The sequence below is a fragment of the Eptatretus burgeri genome, chromosome 10, assembly GCF_056783735.1.
Source record: "Eptatretus burgeri isolate ZD-2024b chromosome 10, Ebu_testis_v1, whole genome shotgun sequence".
Taxonomy (NCBI): domain Eukaryota; kingdom Metazoa; phylum Chordata; class Myxini; order Myxiniformes; family Myxinidae; genus Eptatretus; species Eptatretus burgeri.
The window spans coordinates 3943159-3964288 of NC_140970.1; the positions used below are offsets into that span (position 1 = coordinate 3943159).

At 47.3% G+C, this 21130-nt stretch overlaps 1 protein-coding gene across 5 annotated transcripts in view; it reads right to left on the minus strand.

Moving 5' to 3' along the window:
• LOC147017843 (P2R1A-PPP2R2A-interacting phosphatase regulator 1-like) overlaps window positions 1-21130 on the minus strand; it is a 35664-nt gene that overhangs the window by 136 nt on the left and 14398 nt on the right. Inside the window, exons 2-6 of one of the 5 annotated variants that reach the window (XM_085896878.1) lie at window positions 6669-6744; window positions 5023-5084; window positions 4799-4881; window positions 4355-4442; window positions 1-3588 (exon numbers count right to left, since the gene is read on the minus strand). The exon at window positions 1-3588 is cut by the window's left edge and continues 136 nt beyond it. In XM_085896878.1, coding sequence (XP_085753004.1) covers window positions 3453-3588; window positions 4355-4442; window positions 4799-4881; window positions 5023-5084; window positions 6669-6744 — 445 coding nt within the window. In that variant the 3' untranslated portion in view covers window positions 1-3452. Of the gene's footprint in view, window positions 3589-4354; window positions 4443-4798; window positions 4882-5022; window positions 5085-6668; window positions 6748-11241; window positions 19993-21130 lie in introns of those variants that run through there. The other 4 variants (XM_085896880.1, XM_085896877.1, XM_085896879.1 and 1 more) reach the window with 4 other exon arrangements.

Below are 21130 nucleotides of genomic sequence, written 5' to 3' on the forward strand. Positions count from 1 at the left end.
GAGGTGGTTGTAAAACAACCCAACAAACAAACAAACGTGCACGGCACAACACTCAAAAAACGCCGAACAAGGAATTCTCACCAACATGAGAGAATATATATATATATATATAAAAAAAAATTACAAATAAAAAAATAAATATACCACCAACGTGCTCAAACAGAACTCTCCGGGCAAGGAAACCTTTTGAATGACGGGCGTGCCAAAGAAAGTCAAGCTTCGCAACCACTTTCGTGCAAAAAAAAGAAAATAAAAGAATAATCATCATAAAGCTTCAAACATTCCGATACATTCCAACACTATTGACCTTTCGGTGACTGGTTTGGGCCTATCGCGACGCGATGGTCATCGGTCCATCGCCGTGCACCGTTTCCAGAGCATCGAGGACCCAAGCCCGGACGGGTCGCCGCTCCGGTCTCCGGGTGCAACGACGCTCGCCCAAAAATGGCAGCTGCTGTGATGCAATTCGTTTCTTTGATGGACGCAGACAATGGCAGCATACGACCCATTCGCCTCATCACAAGCCACGTCGGCAAACCGTCACTACACCACCACGAGTGTAACATGGGAGCAAGATGCCGCAAAACAGATAAAGTCCATGGGCAACAAAGGGAGGTTGAAGGGGGGTTGGGAGTTGTGATGAGGAAGAGATCAAAATGAATGATTGGGGGGTGGGAACCCAGCGAAGAGATATGGGACAAACTTGTGTTTTAGGAAGGGTATCCTTTTGCTACAAGATAAGGCAAACAAGTGTTTGAGAATAAAAAGTTTGGAATAAACAATCATAAACATAAAAATAAAATATAATATAACAAAAGTTCTTATCACAATAATGATAAAAAGCTGGCAGCATTTTAAAAGTCATTTGCAACAAAGGCTATGTACAAGGTTTATGTACAACCTATTATACAACAAAATTACTTCAGCACTTTGACAAAACTTGTGCTTGGAAGTTTACATCACCAACATAGACAAAACTATTGCTGCAGAGTACAAAACCGGTTAACAAGACATAAAAAAAAAACATCGGCGTTCGTGCCTGGAGACCACGAGCTTATGGTTCACAAAGCCGACCGATCGTACTAAATGTCCCAAATGTAGATCTATAAAGGTGTACAAACCAGTTCGTGCTACGCTGCGACGCTAACAAACGAGTGTGCGCACGGCTTCAGGTGCACAAAGGCGTGCACACACACACAATCTGATTGAAGAAAAAAAAATATTCTCAAATGAGAAACCAGGTCTCAAGCAGCTAACGGGCTTGACAGGAGGTGGTGGGTGCAACTACCTGCAGAACGTTAGGTAGAGAAGAACCAATGAAATAAGACAAAGTTTACCAAGGCAACGAATGCACACCGAAGGAAATTTGATGGCGACGAGGGGGTTGGGGCAGGCTGGGGGGCTGGGGATTGGAAGTCATCAAATGGCAATGAAACATGAGGTCAAAACCTTTTTGGGTGGTGGACACTGGAGGGTTATGGCACGCATCATGTAATTCAAAGTGGAAGTCACAGAAAATAAGTCAGACACAAGGGTGGTCAAAAAATAAAATAAAAAGGAACAGTAATCAGACCCTCACAGAACTAGCAATCTAAAGTTATAATAATGACACACATGGCAGGAGGTGGCGGGTGCACACAACAATCTTAAAAAAAAAAAAAAACATTGGCACAATGTTTCGGAAGATTTAGAGATGGAGTTCTTTCTTCATTTTTCCTCTCTTTTAAACTCAAGACTGGAAAGCTTATACATAACACTGATATGGTAATTGAAGGTTATTGACTGATCACCCTTCATCAATTTTTATACTTTTGGTTAAAGCTCTATTGTCTTAACACTGTTGAAGACAAATGCATGTGAAGCCTCAGTGATTACCATCCCAAACAGGAATATCTTTCTTCATTCATCATTCCACAATTTTGAATAGTCACTCCAATAAGACAATTTACCGAAAAACCCCAACCACCACCCCGCCCTCCCCCAGACCCATTAACTTGACCCTCACCTCGTATGCCAAATACACCGATTACTGCCTAATGAAACCCCTCACAATAGTAACCGCTGGCACCAAAAATACCTTTTTCACAAACTTTTTTCGCTTCCTAATAGCCGAACAAAACACGTGATGCGACTGCCACATCCGACAGTCACATGGCTTGTTTTCACGGCCGGCCAGGGCGAGTCTTCAACGAGCTCATGCTGTTCGCCGAGGTGAGAAGAGCTCTCTGCTTCAGGCCATTCGTTTATCTTGTATGGCGTCTTGCGGCGCGTGAAAATGTTGAGAAATGCCACGAGTTGTCGAAGACAAAGTGCGGACTATTCGTGCGTGTGAGCAAACTGGTGTAATCGAAATGGGGAGACGAGTGCAGCAGACTTCTTTAAAGGGAAACTAAGGTCAGCGTTAAATACCACCATATTTGGGGGTTTGTTTTGATGCACTATCTCCTCGAATATTCGCTATGGTTCACAAATGTTTCGGAATTAAAGATAAATTTGAATAATACGAGACGACGGAATGATGGCAACTGCCACGACGGCACTGGAAGTGCTTACCAAAGTGTCATACAGGCTCCGGGAGCATCTGCCCAAATCCTTCAAGAGGGAAGTTTTGTTTCGTTCCTGTTGAAGTCTTCAGAATGTAACGAGTTTTCTGATAGAATTCAACTACGTTCATTTAAACCCGAAAACGGTTAAGCAAAATTAGCGAACATGAATTCTTTATCAAGTTCTGAGTAAAGTTAGTGATAGCTTCGTGCAGCTCAAGAGAGGACAGGTAAGAATTGAGTGTGGTGTGAATAGCGGACGTTGTAATCGCTGATGCTAACTGCACCACTAAGTCTATGCTGCCATTGGTTGAGGGAAGAAGCCTTTATTTTTTCCCCTGCTCGCCCAGATAGTCAAACGCCTGACACTCCGTCATCTTGCACGCTTGTTCTTGTTCCCAGCAAAGGTACGTCACATTCTCGCAAGGCCTCAAGAGGTTGCCATGGTAGCGTGGTGAATGGGTCATGAAAAGTTTTTGCAGATATTTTTAAATGATAATCGTCTGCTGCCACGAATTAAATTTTAACCTTTCCATTAAAGCCAAATGAGCCGACTGCATTTTAGTTTCCCCGTCATGAAATGTGCCTTATTATTGCGCAATCACCTCAGTGATCAACTTGGTTTACCATTGGGGGCAGGCTGGGGGGCTGGGGCACCATTCTGTTACCCGACTCTCAATGGGCAATTCTCTCTCGCATTATCCCACACTGTCTTTACAAGCAACATCCCGCTAATTGCAACCTAACAGCAACCGACGTGTTGTTATCAAACGTTGCCCACAAAACAGGGTCATGCATAGATTGGCCGAAGATACTCAAAACAATAGTCTTTTGTTTTTAAAAACGCATGTGCAATGAAGAACAGATGAAAAGACATTGAAGGAAGACGGACGTTTTCTAAACGAGTTGTCAAAGTGTAGAAGGACGGGTCACAGGGAGGAATGGAGACAGGAAACAGTGGGTCAAAGGAGTCGCAGGCGTCGCAGCTTGGACTCCAGATGGTGGAATCTTCTGGGAGTGACTGCACTCTGCTCTTTCTGGGTTGCTGGATTGGATTTGGGTAGAAGGTGAGGAAATAAATCCAGTAAGTAAAGGAAAAGTGAAATAAATCATCACTGCTATCAATATTCAAATGCCAAACAACTTTCCTCATCTATCAGAGGATCTTAAATTCCTTCCCGAACCACAAATGTGTGACTGCAATTTTCTTTTAACTTATATTTGCAGGCTCTGAGGCTTGTGGAGGAGCTGCGACACAAAATCACACATACATAGACAGATAAGTGAGAAAACACCACACTTGACTTTCACACAAACACAGCCGCTGAGATTGGGGGAAGCGACATCAGCTCCCAGACCACTCTGAGGACCAGTGACATTGCTTTTCTCTCCATAATTGGCAGGGCAATCAAGGAGAAATTTCCACCACCCCATGAATAGCAACCGAGATTGCCCCCCCCTTCTAAAAGCTCTATCCTTTAAATGCTGAGCATCAAGCAAGGAAGCAGCACGTACCATTTTTAAAGTCCCTGGTATGACTTGGCCGGGTTTTGAATAGGTGACCTCCCAGAGTCGGAGCGGACGCTCTAACCATTATGCTACCGAGTCTGGTTTTCAAGATCCATAAATACGTGATATGTTCAAGATCCATAAAATGCAAGCTTGATTCCATCAAATGTAGGTTCTACAGACTGATCATAAAATTGATGAATCAAATAAAACTGAAGCAGCATTGGTATTCAAAGCTATGTGCACAAGTAGCAGTAATTACAATATTTAGACCAAAAACTCATTCCGGTGTGCAAAAATACCCCTGTAGCACGGTGTTAGTAGAAATGCTGCAGTCCATGTCACTGCTATGCTGGACTCGCTTTGGTGGGCTGTCAGTCTCCATTTCAGCTTCATATCCCCAAAAAGTATCCGAAAAACAAAACAAACAAAAAAACCAGCAGGAATACAAAAAAAAAAACACTAATTTTTTTTAAATCGGTTAAACGTTTGTTTTAAATATCGTGCATTCACAAATTAACAAAAGAAAAGGATAGCTGCTTAGCAATGCGCATAATGCTGCTCAACAACCATCATTGCATTTAAGTGCCACAAACACATCACTCGATGTGCAGGGTCATGGTTACCACCTGAAGTGTCCAGAGTCCATCAAAATAACAACTATTTCAACTCCAAAGCTGACAAGTCTAACAAGGTTAAAACAGCAAGTCATAGCTCTGCCTTTACTTCAGTCCCTTCCCGCTCACCCCATCTCATGCTCTCACCCTTGCGCTTGAGGGCAGCACCAGGCGTGGGGCGCTCAGAGTTGCAAGCAATCGGCTCCACGTACCTGTTCACATGCCATAGATTAAAAAAAAATAAAAAAAATAATCCAACCTTTCAAATGGCCAATGGCAAGTGGCAGATTTCCTCAACAAAAAACAAAATTCATATTATAAAAAAAAACCACAACAACCATAACCACCATTACCGTTCATGAGGGCCCTCTCTGTTTGCGAGATCCATTCCTCGGCCATCAACAGTCATCAGAGGCTATGGGAAGGAACATAAAGAGCGCTTTAACTACAATGTGTTCTCAGCCAAATCCAAATCATATTTATATATTCAGCTTGTAGGTGTTTGTGTGACTCGTATGTACTCCTAAACCTCTGTATGGAATGCGTAAGTTTGGTGGTTGTACTTGGAGTGTGCCTGGGCTCAGTGTGACCACTCCTCATTTTCATAAATGCCAAGGTGAGCCAATGAAAAAAGCTAAGAATTCACAAGGTTTCGGAAAAGCGATGATAATAGAAAACCTATACGCCAAGAAAACCTATAAAAAACCAAGACGCCAAGGTGAACAACGAATAGCCAAGATCTTGTGAAAAAAGCCAAGGAGTGGTCACACTGCCTGGGCTGGGCCTTAGGAGTTAAAAATAAACTAAAATAAAATAAAAATCGTAGTCAAGGGTTTCGGGAGGGGACGAGGCAAATTCTCTATGTAAATGTGGAGCATATAGTGCCACCCGATGGTGGTGGGAGAGGGTATTGCAAGTCAGCTGTGGAGATCACTTGCAATTTTGCACTTTACATGGGGCATCGTGCGCGTTTTGAAGACCCCCGCCAGATGTCGGGGTATTACTCTCCTGTAGGAAGCAGGTGTTTCTAGTCACTTAAATTTGTGGAAGATGTTCAACTACAATATTAAGATGCACAAAAGCTCAAAAAAATTATGAAAGAAAGATAGTTATTGTTTTTTGATAACCTGTAACCACTTTCAATTTTACTTGCATCAAAAAAAAACAAAAAAAAGTCTATGGACTTGCATAGCGGCCATAAATAAAATATGTGACGCTTTGAAGGGTGGGGGTTTTTCCTGGAGCGTCATCGGGGGCTGTCAGAGCCACAGTCACATGACACCATTTTCATCTTCATGAGTTTAGCAATCTTGTATTTCCCTTCACCATGACAGGCCATATCACTTTAGAACATCCTTGCTTTTGGTTAAATTTGTCCAAAAATGTCAGGGGTGCTGTTTAAATCATTAATTCAAAGCTATGAGAGGGCATACGAGAGGGGCGGGAGAAAGCAGGAAGTTCAATTGGAAGTTTGTAAAATTTGGAGGGAGTTGAAGGACAACACAATCATTGATGCTGTCGGTTGCCAATGGTGAAAAGTTTGCTGAATGGAAGCAGATCGAAAAAAAATTAAAAGGTAACATTGCTGTCATTCACAGGGTCACATAAAGCGTCACCGAGCATCATGGGGGGGGGGGGGAGGGGATGGCGTGTCAAAACAAAAACTTCCAAAAATAAAAAATATAAAGTCACGGATTTTGTATGCAGCCCCTTAGAACATACGCAATCTTGTTTCACCAACAACCTGGATGTTGTTATGGACTCGATAAATAATCAAACGACTAATCAGCAAGTTTACACAGTCATAGTGTTGCTCAAAAATTACCACATCAGATCACAATGAATAACACCACAGTTTTGTATTTAAATAAACACCCCAAAAAAAACTAAAAAAGGCATCCTTTGCCACAGGATAAAAGGAATTAATTTAGGATCTTACAAATAATCTGATAAACAAATCAGCAAAACTACCTCCATGAAGGAATACAAGAACACTCACCAGGGACTGGCAGCTCATGAAGCTGACACTGTTTCTACGGGAGCGAAAGGCAGTGGGCTGGAAGGCTTTAACACTGCTGCTGCAAAATGGAAGCAAGACACGGCAAGAAGTTACCATATCATTACACCGACTTCTCAAAATGGGGCAATTAGTTCAGTTTAAAACTCAAGACCATGCTACCGATGAAAAAAAAAAATTAAATTAAATCATTTAAATTTTTTTTTTTTTTTTTTTAAAAACAAGGACTTCAAGCTGGATGTCCTCTGCATATTCTTGAAAATTTTAAAAGTTTGAAGATAATGAAAGTCTAATGGTATTTCACAGACAAGAATCTACCCTTTGTAGTTTAAACAATAATTCTCATCTTCAAGCCCATTTTCAATAAAGTAGACGCAAGACCCGAATGATACATGACAACATGGTGTTCAAATATGCTACAGGAAAAGAACTGAAGGAAAAGTTTGTTTTCAGGCTCAACAGTGGTGCAGATGTTGATGACCATGGCAGTGTTATATGTTAGAATAGTAATGATTGCAGCCTATTCCAAACCAAAAGAAGAAATCCTTGCCGACAATATTTTCGCTCTGCAGAAAGAAGTCAAAATAAACAAACGGTGGTGTCTCCAAACAAACGAATTACTGAAGTTCAACCGACGAAACCGGTGAGTGTAAACACAAGGTCCAAGACGAACAGGTGTGTGTGTGTGTGTGTGTGTGTGTGTTTCTTTTTTTCCCAATTACAATCTCATGATGGCATTAGTCATACATCACCACAAAGAGAAACCAGAACAGCACTCGGTAGAGCACCTGACCGACAACAAACAAAGGACCATTGAGGGCCCTGAAGATGCCTGATCATCGATTGCCTGCTGTTGCACTCATCCCCGAATGTTGCCTTCATTGTGTTCTCTCCTCAAGTCAGGTCCTGGGCCATGGGTAATGTAAATATTAGAAATGTATATAGTTCTAACCCACCTGTTTGTTTAGTTCAAATTTCTGGCAATGTAGATAAGTTGTCCGTATGAGTCTGTTAGTTTAGTTTAGTTTCGGTAAGTCAGGTTGAACAGTTTACGTTTTGTATCCCACTGATGGGCTGGATCTGTATCCGGACCTGAACCAAAATCTGATTGGCGTGTTCTTGTCACCTACCCAACTCATCCAGCTAGTTCTCATAATCCGGCCACAACTTTTTGAAAAGTCCTGCTCCACATCATTTTGGGCACCATCTTTCAATGGTGAAGAATAACTTTTTAAATAATTAAAATTCTCAGATCCAGATCTATTATTAATAGTGTTAAATTTATTAATATTGTGGGGGAATTACAGAGCTGTGTTCGTTGAGCCTTATGCGAATGAAAAAAAAAATATATTTATATATGTATATTGTTGCGGGCCAGGGGTCGGGTAAGAAGACCACTAGGTGGGGAGAAGCTATGTCGATTCCCACCAAACTCCCCGGAATTGTAGGCCATTGCACACGGATAATTCCGTGACGCGGCGGGTTGCTTAACCGACCGTGGACGCCAATAACTCAACGGCGTGACCTAGGGTCCTCCCGTCTATGGATTAATCGGGTTACCTAATTAATCACGTGGTTTAATTACCGGGGAAACACGCCCTCGTTACGCCTTGTCCGAACCGGATCACTTTTCCGAATTGGATGCAGCCGAGCGACACTGCCAAGGACGTACCGGCAAAAAGGAATGGATCGTTGGGAATAAAGTCCGGCTAGAGTAGGATTCGGACCATGCTGGAGCAATAGGAGAAAAGACAAAAACAAGCAGGGTACATTCCTAATACAGTAATCCCCCGTTTCTCGCGGGGGTTACGTTCCAAACCTCCCCGAGCTAAGTGAAAATCCGTGATGAATGGATGCCTCCCTCCCCCCCCCCAAAAAAAAAATAGACTCGTCTGGTCTGGTCGGTTTGTGAGTGATCGGGTTTGAGGTGCCTGAAATCGACTCGTCTGGTCTAGTCGGTTTGGCAGTGATTGGGTTTGAGGTGCCGGAGATCGACTCGTCTGGTCTGGTCGGTTTGACAGTGATTGGGTTTGAGGTGCCGGAGATTGACTCGTCTGGTCTGGTCGGTTTGGCAGTGATTGGGTTTGAGGTGCTGGAGATTGACTCGTCTGGTCTGGTCGGTTTTGAGGTGCTGGGTATGAGCAGTGCTTGTCCAACGGCGGCAAACCTTTTTCCTTCCCAAAGCATATATCAAGCACCTTAACCTTCTCCTGGAGCGTCAGACCTTCCTCTGGCGCTTTGGTTCCTTGCCAGAAACCTTAGAAGGTGCAGGGCGTTTGGGCGGCATCGTGGGGCTTGGAGAAAAAAAACGTAGAAAATATTCGAAGTTCACAAGCGAAACTTTGTCTCGTGCGTTGTGTGACTGGTCGAGCACCACGCGTTATAATTTATTGCTTAAATAATTTATATTTTATATTTTATTACCGCGATGTACAGGGGGAATCCGCAGAAAAAAATTAGTTACGTTCCAAGGGAAAACCCGCGATGAACCGGGGGCGCGATAGGTGAACCGCGATAAAGCGGGGATTGACTATAATGAAAATTTATTTACAATGGGCGAGGAAAAATATGTGGCACAGAAAGGATTTATTGGGGTATGCAATGCTGGGATAGAGGAGAGAGGTTTGGTGTGACAAAGCAGACACAGAGCAGATTTGACGTGAAATTAATAACAGTAACAACAATAATGATCTTCAACAGACTTACTTAGCAGACAGGCGCCAGCACACTCAGACACACACAGAAAAAGAAACCCTGATGAGAAGGGACTTTTGCAACCAGGGAGAGAGGGGAGTTGAGGTTATGCTCTTGGTACCTGGGCACCCGATGGCACGACACGCCACCAATACGTTTTGGGGGGGTGCTCCGTGGTGCAGTACCCGAGAGTAGGTGCATTGTCTCTGGCCCCAGCCGCACGTGTGTAGACTGTGCTCGTGAAGGAGGAGCTTGAGTGGAGAAGGGCGGAGTCCAGAGTGCGAGGGTGGAGGAGTGGGCGGGACCAGGTAGGCGGGTGGACGAGGCGAGGCGTGGGTGGAGACGAGAAGCAGGAGGTGAGAACAGCAACACACCGCATGAAAACACACACATACACACCCAGACGGAGGAGCTTCTCCGTCTTTTATAGAGCCCGAAGCTCAGGGGAGGGGATCATGCCGAATTCGTTGTCATCGACCGAATCAGGTGCTTTGATTGGCCCCGACCCCTCACGTGGTCCACCAGCTTGGGCCGGTTTTCGGGTAGACGTTGGTGCAGCAGATCCTCCACGGCGACGTGGCAACCCACCCACCTTACAGCGAAAACGCACATGACTCACCGCACATGTCAGGTTTCGGGTAGACGTTTGTGCAGCAGGCAGATTTACCTCAGGAGTGATCAGAGGGGAGGGTACTGTGGGTTGTCGTGGAAGCTCAAAGCGATAGTCCAACACCTAGCACACGTCACGGATTTTGCCTCAGAAAAGAAAAGGAGAGTGGGAATGAAATGGAGCGGAAAATGATTTAATAACCCTAACTATTAGACCATCGCAACGCACTCCCTGTCGTCCCGCTAAACAAAAGGGAGGGAACTATCTACACGTATATTAATGGAATAACTGTCTTGGGACACCTATCTGTTGTATGCATGCTGTTCCGAGACCGCAACACTACCCCCCTCCCTTTTGCTGGACTCGACCCGAGTCGTTAACATTCGTGTGGTATGCAGGCGTAGGTTCCCCTGGTACATTCTACCTACGGATCCCTGAGTGCAACATTTCAAATACATGTCCCAAAAATAAATAATCTAGTGTGTTGCGAAACTAAACTAACAGACTCATACGGACAACTTATCTACATTGCTGGAAATTTGAATTAAACAAACAGGTGGGTTAGAACTATATAAATTTCAAATATTTACATTACCCATGGCCCAGGACCTGTGACTTGAGGAGAGAACACAATAAAGGCAACATTCGGGGATGAGTGCAACAGCAGGCAATCGATGATCAGGCATCTTCAGGGCCCTCAATGGTCCTTTGTTTGTTGTTTGTTTGGTTGGTTGGTTGTTCGATTTTGTAATATAAGTATATTGATGACTTCCATCATCAGTTTGTGTGTGTGTTTGTTTGTAGGCACGATAACTCGAGAACGGAAGAAGCTACCAATGTCAAATTACACCAGGTGATTCAGGAGGGTGATGGCTAGCGCTGATTAGATTTTGGTCAAAATCGGTCAAAGGTCAAGGTCACAGTGAGGTCAAACATCCAAAAAAAAAAAGTTATAACTTGAGAACGGAAGAAGCTACCAATGTCAAATTACACGACGTGATTTAGGAGGGTGATGGCTTGCGCTGATTAGATTTTGGTCAAAATCGGTCAAAGGTCAAGGTTACAGTGAGGTCAAACATTCGATTTTTGATGGTTTGGTACACAATCATTGTAGAAACTTCTGGTTTGCTTTGCTACCTTCTCGAGAGACAGCTTTTATTAGACAAGGTCAGAGGTCAAGTTGACGATTTCGTAAGTACCAGTCTATGACTGCTTGTTGTTTTGTTTTCCTGGCTGCTGGAGGCAACTCACCCTAACAAGGCAGGCCACACGCCGTCTCAGTCCATTTGAACTGGCCTTTATACACAAGGAGATAGATGTTCGGGCTGCACAAATGTAGTCCCCGGTAACGCGGCTGCCTGCATGACAGTCCTTGCAAATACTTCCACAAAGATGGTCCTGGCACATGGTAAGGTTGAGTGATATGGCAAGGCCAATAAAGGCATGGCCATAGGCAGGTATGGCAAATGGAGTCAAGGCAAAGGCAGATAAAGGCATGGCAAATGCGGACCAGGTAAGGTGCAGTACAACAGGTCGGCACATGAAGCTGGCCGGCCTCGGAGTGGTCTCGTGAGGTTGTGAAACGAGTGTGGTGGCGTTGGCCAGTCCGAAGACAGGCTCGGTCCTATCCTATGGTCTCCCCCCAACCTATTGCCTATGCCTGTCCTTCTCCATACCCACCCTATTAGCTTGTAACAAAAAAAAAAAAAATTAAAGCTTTTTTTAATTTATAATAATTACTTGTGTCCCTAACCCCCTTATTGTCTTTCTCGACTGACCTGTCCAAACTCTCTATTCCTAATCCGAAGATCCCTTTTGAAAGGATTGAGGAAGAGACAACTGAATCTGTCCCGAGGCCCAATGCAGCCTCAGAATAGCTCCCACAGGTTTCAGCATTTCGCAAGATGAGTCCAGCGGCCTACGAACAGCGAAGGGATGGATGGTGCAAAGGGGTACACGTTGTCTATCTGTCCTTGCTATTTATTAAACTTTAATCTATCTCCGGGGCTGTTCAACACGCCTGTCTCTTGAAACTATTGGTTCTAGCAACCACGATTCCAGTCACCTGTGTTGGTGTTAGTTTTTAATTTGGGCCTGGCCCGCAAATTTTGTCCCGTGCTCTTGCACAATTTCATGGCTGGGCAGCGTGGCTCCACTGGCAGGTCTACCCACCTGCCGAACACGATCTTTGGCACGCTCGGGTCTCTGAGGCCGTCTCCGAACCTATGAACGTGGGGAATGCCCTTCCTGGCATTTTCCGTGTCGATGCCCACGTGGCATTTTGGCACCCCGGGACCCTTTCCCCTGGGTACTCGTGCCCATTACTCTAACTCGATCGCTTGGACCCATGGCCTACTCTGGCTGACTACTTCGGTGGCCTCTACTCAGTACGCACATTTCACCAGCCACACTCCCAGCCGGTCAATAGTCTCCTGCACCCTACAAAAGGTTTTGTGCCTTCGTTCAACACCAACAACCAATCGACATCCTTTTGGTAAATTTAACTAACCCACTAAATATTACTACACAAACCCTGGGTTCCCTTTGGTGGGATTCATTCCTCCCCCCAATCATTCGTTCGCACCATGCATTCCACATTCACTCCATTCACACTCGGGCCCGCTGACCCATATTCACTCATCATGTTTTGTTTTTTTTAATTCACTCCAACACTCTACTAACTACATTCCCCTACTACTAACTAACTCGTGCTCCCAGTCATCCCTTATTCAAATGCACGTTCCATTTAATTCTATCGCTAAGCTACGTCCCCATTACACGTTCCGTGTCTGTCCTTGTTCTCAAATCCATTTCAAATTCTAACCTAAATTTCCCCTAACTTGTGTTACCAGGCCCTATGGAAGACGACTCATGCCCCCATGAGGCCGGTCTATCTAGCTCTAAACCCTTCCCCTCACTAATGCTCCTTTGCCCCCAGCAAGGATGTTTGCTACATCTTGGCCGGGCATCGTCTACTCATGGCAAGGTTCAGCGAGCCTTATGCCTCCGCGGGGGCGGTTGCTATAGCCCCGGCTCCTTCGGTCTGGTCAATCCATGAAGGCGTAAGGTCACCCATATAGGGTCTTAGGCGGTCCGCATGAATGATACAGGGAAGGGCCCGTGGCCCCATTTTTATTTTGATGACCACATCACTAATTTGCGCCAGGACGACCCCCGGGCCCTGCGAGGGCGAGGTGAGTTTCGGGCATTTGCCCTTCCTCCTCCGAGGGTTGAATAACCAAATCTTCATCCCCGGAGAGTACTCACTCGCCTGGCTCCGGTGGTCGTACCTACGCTTCATTTTCACACCTGCCTGTTGGAGTTGGAGGCAGGTGAAGGCATGGACCAGTTCCATGCCTTCCTCCAACTGACATGCGTAGCCCTTCCCTGGGGGGTCCATCCGGATGCTCAGGCGTCAGGCCGCACAGCAAATCGACGGGGGCTCGCAGCTCCCATCCATACATGAACAGTGCCAGGCTGCAAGCGGTGGCTCCATGCTGACTCGTTCGGTAAACCATTAGCAAATACGGGAGATGTTCGTCCCAGTCATCCTGACGGGTGGTGGTAAAGAGTGCCAATTGCTGTATCAGGGTTCTATTGAACCTCTCCACCATCCTGTCAGATTGTGGCCTTGGGGGCGTTGTCCAGGTTTTTCAAATTGCCAGGAGACCGCACACTTCTTTTAGCAATTCACTTTCAAAATTTCATCCCTGATCGGTGTGCAGCTCCTCTGGAATCCCGTGCCGACATACAAAACCTTCTACGAAGGCCTGTCCCACAACCCTGGCTTCTTGGTTGGGAAGGGCATAGGCCTCCGCAATTTAGTGAAGTAGTCCATAATTACGAGGATGTATCGGTTACCTTGGCGAGTGGGGGGCAGTGGACCCAAAATGTCCATGGCCACTCGCTCAAGGGGGGCCCCAAGCTGATTCAGTTGAAGCGGGGCCCTCATCCGCCGTGCCGGTCCCTTTTTGGCAGTTCAGGCGTCGCATGATCGACACCAGTTCTGTATATCGTGCCCCATATTGACCCAATAAAACCGCCGACGGACCAGAGATGTTGTTTTTGTTTTGCCCAAATGGCCGCCGGGGCGGGTACCGTGCACCTGGTCCAAACTTTTGGTCTTGAATTGATTGGGGACTATCACTAGCCAGGAAGTTCTTTCCGAGGGGATCTCCATCCACTTATGGTACAAGATGTTATCTCTCATTGCCAAGGGAGCCGAGTATGCCTTCGTTCACGCTCCGAATGAGGTGACCACGTCCCCGTTGGGTCTCTTATTTACCCGGACCCACTCATACATGGTCCCGAACACGGGTTCTTCCCGCTGGGCTGTGCTCTACGCCAAATTGCCAAATTCCTCGTCCGCGGTTAGTGGCAAAATTGGGCCTACCACCCGGGCTGCACGGGCTAGGAGCTTCTGGGAGGTGTCCGCCAATTGGTCCCTATCCTCGTACCTCGTGCAAAATCTACAATTTTCTCCCAGACAAAGGCGTCGAGAGAGTGCATCGGCATTCTCATGAGCCTTACCGGCTCTATGTGCCACATTAAAATCATACTGCTGCAACTTTTCCAACTACCTTGCAATTTGGCCCTCTGGTTCCTTGAACCGTAAGAGTCATTGCAAGGAGGAATGGTCAGTTTGAACCAAAAATTTCGTCCCATACAGGTACGGGTGGAAATGGCTCATGGCAGATAGCATGGCCAATAGCTCCTTGCGAGTGACGCAGTAATTTCGTTCGGGCCGACTCATGGCCCGACTATAATATGCAATCACTCTTTTCACAACCCACTGTGTCTGAGACAAGACTGCACCCAATCCTTCCTGGCTTGCATCTGTGTCCAGGGTAAACATTCAGTCATCGGTGGGGTATGCTAAAATGGGTGTGGATGTCAATACGTTTTGGATGTCAATACGTCAATGTTCCAAACACCCCTTTAATTTGAGGAAGGCCTTATAGCATTCCTCTGTCCAATTAAATCACGAACCCTTCTCTGGAAGCCAGTGAAGGGGTCTGGCTATGTCTGTAAATTTTTCCACAAAGCGCCGGTAGTAGAAGCAGAGACCCAAAAAACCCCGTACCTGTTTGACGTTACGAGGTACGGGCCACTCCTCTACCGCTGCAATTTTACCTGGGTCGGTTTTCACCCCATTGCGGCTTATCACGTGTCCGTGATAGGCCACTTCTTTTGCGAACAAAGTGCACTTCCTCAGGCTCAACTTCAACCCTGCCTGCCTGAGGCGCCCAAACACCTGGTCCAAATTGGCTATGGCCTGGGGAAATGTTTTAGCGTGTATCAGGACGTCATCCAGGAACACCAGGCATGATTGCTATGGCATGCCGCCCAGCACACGCTCCATCAATCGTTCAAAGGTGGCGGGGGCGTTACACAAACCGAATGGCATTACAGTGAACTGATACAGTCCCTTTCCTGTAGAGAATGCTGTTTTCTCCTTCCGCATCTCATCCATCTCCACCTATAGTACCCACACTCTTGAGGTCTAAAGTTGAGAACCATTTAGAGCCTGAAACGGCGTCGAGGGTATCGTCAATTCTAGGCAGGGGATGAGTCTGAGTGTCACGTTGTTAAGCTGACGATAGTCCACACAGAAACGCGTGGTCCCATCCTTTTTAACCAACACAACCGGTGACATCCAAGGACTTCCCGAGGGTTCAATGACACCTGCATTGAGCATCTTTTCTACCTGTTCATCAGCCTCCTCTCTCTTGCTCCAAGGGAGACGTCGAGCAGGTTGACGGACAGGCTGGGCCCCACCGGTGTGAATGTAATGTTTCACCAGGCCCATACATCCAATATCCTCGGGCGACAAGAAGAAGATTTCGATATGTTGGTCAACCAGCTTGTGTAAGGACTCCCGCTGCGCCTCCTCTAAATCCACACTACTTTGATTTACCATCTCGCAAATGGGATCGGGCCAATTCCTACTATGTTCTAAAGACCCCCTTTGGGGCGGTCCGACTCGATGTTATCCTCCCTCAGCTCTGCAACTTGTACCACTGGGGTGCAGTCTGCCACCTTCGTGCCCCGTCCAATAGTGGGTGGTTCCGTGCTCACATTAATTACCCTGACGGGCACGACAGGCCCGTCGGTGTTTACTAGGGTGCGGCCCACGAGTAAATCCGGGGTCGAGTGCCCCACCAGTAGTTCGACCAGGCCACAGGAACCCTGCCAGGTTGGGTGAGCCCACCACCATGCCGGAACTATTTCCTCGGCACCCGGGGGATAATCACGGAGTTAGGAGCCTCCAGCTCCACCTTCTCATCAGTGCTCATGTCTCCCAACGGCAACTCTTCAATACCCATCTGCATGACTCCTCGGCCCAAGTCGATTTTGCAACCACCGGCGGTCAGCACATCTAAACCTTTTAGACATGGGTCACACACCTCTGCCACCCAAACCTCTATTTTTCTTTTAACTTGGCCAATTTAAGGGTCACGAAACCACGCCCTATGATGGGGGCCGTTGCCCCGGTATCCAGCTGCAAACTATGATTTTGCAGACGGTGGATATCATCCCAACCGTCTACACTCAAATTAAGGACCACAGGGCTGATGATTTTGGCACTTGCTCCTGTGTCCACAACGGCATCTACCCCCACGCCAGCAATTTTGCACCTAATCGTCAAACTGCCAGTGCCAATTTGGCCACAATAAATGACTTGTCGCAGCGGTGAGGGCTCTCTCCCATCTGGTTCTGCCAAACACGGCCCTATATGCTCGGCACTCATTAGTTTCCCTGGGATTGGCGGGGGGAGGGGGGGTGTCGGGGGCCGGCTAGTCCGGTCCGCTCGGGGCGGAGTTGGTGGTCTGGTGGGTCGGGGTCTCTCCCTGCGCGGGGCCCTACACTCCCGCGACAGGTGGCCCATTCGACCACAGTTATAGCACTTAACCGGGTAAGGTGCATGCCTCCGATGTTCCAAAGTGTACCCCCCTTCATTCTGAATTGGGGTATTTACCAATAGCCCACCATGTGTCGGCCTGCGAGCCACCTGCAATGGTCCAGACCCTGCCAACCGGCAGTCGACCATGTCTTGGACCATTCCCTCCAGCTCTGCTTGGGTGCCAAGACCAGTCCTGGCTCTAGGCTCACAACTGTCCACGGGGCCCACCTGCCGGACAGTTATCACATGGTGCTCGGACCCTCTGGCCGGCAGCTTCGCTGCCTCCCATCGGGCGGCAGTGTCAGCCACCTTCTGGAGGTTTTCCGGCCAGAACGTCATCAGCAGGGCCCCGGTGTCGGTGCCCGCAAGAGCCTGGATAAAAGTCCAGGGCAAGGTCTTCCTGGTAGGGTGCTGCCATGTTCGCATGCACGATGCCCACTGTGTGGCGAATGTCATAAGCCAAATCCCCCATTTTCTCACGAGGTTGCCGTCTTCGCCCACTGAGCTGAGCTTTAACAAGCTCGCTCTGCTGCTCTATTCCAAATCGATTACTTAGGGCCGAACGGAGGCCTGCCAACGTCATTGCTTCCGGGGGCATTGTGGTCAGGACCTCAGCCGCCGCGCCACGCAGTGCCGCCACGAGATGGATCCCACTCTCGTCCACGCTCCAGCCATTACCCCTGGCCACGTGGTCAAATTGGCCCAATACGCCCTCAGGTCGGTCTTCCCATCGTACGGAGCTAGCGGCACCAACCAGCTTCCCGGGTTCCTAGCCCCATTCACCAGTCCTTGAGGGACAAATGCAGGGGCGGACCCTCCGGATTCCGGCAGTGCTCTACCCCCGCAGAACCCAAGCCACTCACCCGGACAATTCGTCAACCCCGTCTGGGTCGATGCACGCCCCACACTGTCTTGTGCACTTGATCATGCCATATTACTCTCACTCTGCACATACTCCGGCACAATCACACTGGGGGCTTGTGTTAGCCCAAGAGACACCGGAGCCTCTGCCCCCCCCCAAACTTGGCATGTACCCTTTCGCATCATGCTCCTGCTTCACCTCGGAAAGCCTTACCTTCACTGGACTCACCTGGTCACAATTTGCTTCAAGGGAGCGTATTCTCTCCCTCTGTTAATGAAGGAGGCCATCCTGCCCCTTACATCGGGTCTCAAGACATTCCACAAGCTCCACCTTAATGTCCCTTACCTTCCCCTCTTCCTGTGTTTGCTCCTCATATACTTTATGTAATTCATCCTTTACCTGTTCTATCTCCCTTTGTGTCTCTGTTAATTCCCCCTTTGCTATGCTAAAACATTCCTTTGTCTCGTCCTCGTGTTTCTTTAATTGCTTCCACATTTCCTGGCTCTTCGTCTCAACCTTCCGTCCCATCTCCTTAACCATTTTCATCATTTCTTCGTCTCATTTTACACTCTTCCTTTACGGCCCCCAATTCCCCCTTCGTTTCCTGCTGGCCTTGTTTTAAATTTTGTATTGCGGCTGTGTTTTTCAAAATCTCCACTTTTAATTGCCCTTGTCCTTTCTTTATTTCCTTCATCCCCTGTCCGAGTTTATCCACTTCTCGTCCAACCGCCGTTATTTTATCCGTCACCTCTTCCTTACCTGCTTTCATTGCGGTCCAAATACCTTCCACACTCTCTTTCAACTCGGTCATTTCTTCATGTACAGTACTGATCTAATTTGTAAAATTCCGGTCCAAGTTTTTAATTTCGCTCTTTACCTCTGCCAGCTCCGCTTTCATTTCCTCCTGACCCGCCTTCACTTCGCCCTTTAGTGTTTGCGTATTCCAATCCATGCGCTTCATCATTTGTCTCATTATCTCCATAAACTGGTCCGTGTCCAATGGCTTTGGCGAAGCCGACCTGCTATGATCGGGTGTGGATCCGATAGGGATCGCTAGGTCGTCTGTGAGCGAAATTTAATGCTGGGAGTCCCTAAGCATTGTCACTGTTGCCCCCAATGTTCCTCTGGTATGGCTGCAGGGAATGATCTCCCTGAAAGGTGTTGTCCTGAGCCATGGATTCCTCAAACATCGTTTCAGAACCCACCTGAACCAGCTCGTCTTTGTCCGCCATGGTCCATACCGATAATTAAATAAATTTGAATCCTGCTCTTAATTTCGGGGAGGGGGGGGGTTGCTAAGCACGCCCCTGGCTCGAATCCCGTTCCAGATACCAAATTATTGCGGGTTCAAATCCCGTAATTTTTATGAGGGTCAATCCCACTCCTGACACCAAACTGTTGCGGGCCGAGGGTCGGGTGAGAAGACCACTAAGTGGGGGAAGCTATGTCGATTCCCACCAGACTCCCCGGAATTGTAGGCCGTCGCACACGGATAATTCCGTGACGCGGCGGGTTGCTTAACCGACCGTGGACGCCAATAACTCAACGGCGTGACCGAGGGTCCTCCCGTCTATGGGTTAATCAGGTTACCTAATTAATCACGTGGTTTAATTACCGGGGAAACACGCCCTTGGTATGCCTTGTCCGAACCAGATCGGATGCAGCCGAGCGACACTGCCAAGGACGTACCGGCGAAAAGGAACGGATCGTTGGGAATAAAGTCCCGGCGAGAGTAGAATTCGGACCATGCTGGACCAATGGGAGACAAAAACGAGCAGGGAACATTCCTAATAATGATAATTTATTTACAATGGGCAAGGAAAAATATGTGGCACAATAAAGATTTATTTGGGTATGTAATGCAGGGAGAGGAGAGAGGTGTGGTGCGACAACAATATAAGCAACTTACGAAAGCAAACACAGAGCAGACTTGACATGAAATTAATAACAGTAATAACAATAATGATCTTCTACAGACTTACTTAGCAGACAGGCGCGAGCACACTGACACACACAGAAAAAGAAACCCCGATGAGAAGGGACTTTTGCAACTAGGGAGGAAGGGAGGGGAATTGAGGTTATGCTCTCGGTACCTGGGCGCCTGATGGTACGACGTGCCACCAATAAGTTTCTGGGGGGTGGGGGGGAGGGGTGCTCCATGGTACGGTACCCGACAGTTGTTGCATTGTCTCTGGCCCCAGCCGCACGTGTGTAGACTGTGCTCGTGAAGGAGGAGCTGGAGTGGAGAAGGGCGGAGTCCAGAGTGTGAGGGTGGAGGAGTGCGCGGGACCAGGTAGGCGGGTGGACGAGGCGAGGCGTGGGTGGAGAAGAGAAGCAGGAGGTGAGAACAGGAACACACCACGTGAAAACACACACACACCCAGACGGAGGAGCTTCTCCATCTTTGATAAAGCCCGAAGCTCGGGGGAGGGGATCATGCCGAATTTGTCATCACCCGAATCGGGCGCTTTGATTGGCCCCAACCCATCACGTGGTCCACCAGCTTGGGCGGTGTTTCGGGTAAACGTTGGTGCAGCAGATCCTCCAAGGCGGCGCGGCAGCCCACCCACCTTACAGCGAAAACGCACGCGACTCGCTGCACATGTCGGGTTTCGGGTAGACGTTGGTGCAGCAGGCAGATTTACCTCAGAAGTGATCGGAGGGGAAGTTACCGTGGGTTGTCGTGGAAGCTCAAAGTGACAGTCCTGCACCGAGCGCATGTCGCAGATTTTGCCTCAGAAAAGAAAAGGAGAGTTGGAATGAAATGGAGGGGAAAATGATTTAATAACCCTAACTATTAGACCATCGCAACGCACTCCCTGTCGTCCCACTAAACAAAAGGGAGGGAACTATCTACACGTATATTAATGGAATAACTGTCTTGGGACAACTATCTGTTGGATGCATGCGGTTCCGAGAACCGCAACAGTATGTATGTGTATATACATATATATATATATATATATATATATATATATATATATATATATATATATATATATATAATTTGCTGGAGAATGAGAATTAATTAAGTCGCAAATGATGACATGAAACCAGCCTCACATTGTTGAGGCATTATGGTTTTTTTATCTGATGCGGCAATAAATCTTAACATTTTTGAACTCGAGTCTTCTGCATATAAAACATGGCGGGGAAAATATAATAATATAGTGGTGATAAAAAAATAATAATGGTGGCAGCCTCTACAATTAACTGTGACATATACTCCTTCAGACACGCCGTCATCCACGGGATTTCTGTGCGGAGCACGGGTATCCCTGCTAGTATATACACACACACACACACACACACACACACACACACACACACACACACACACACACACACACACACACACACACACACACACGGCA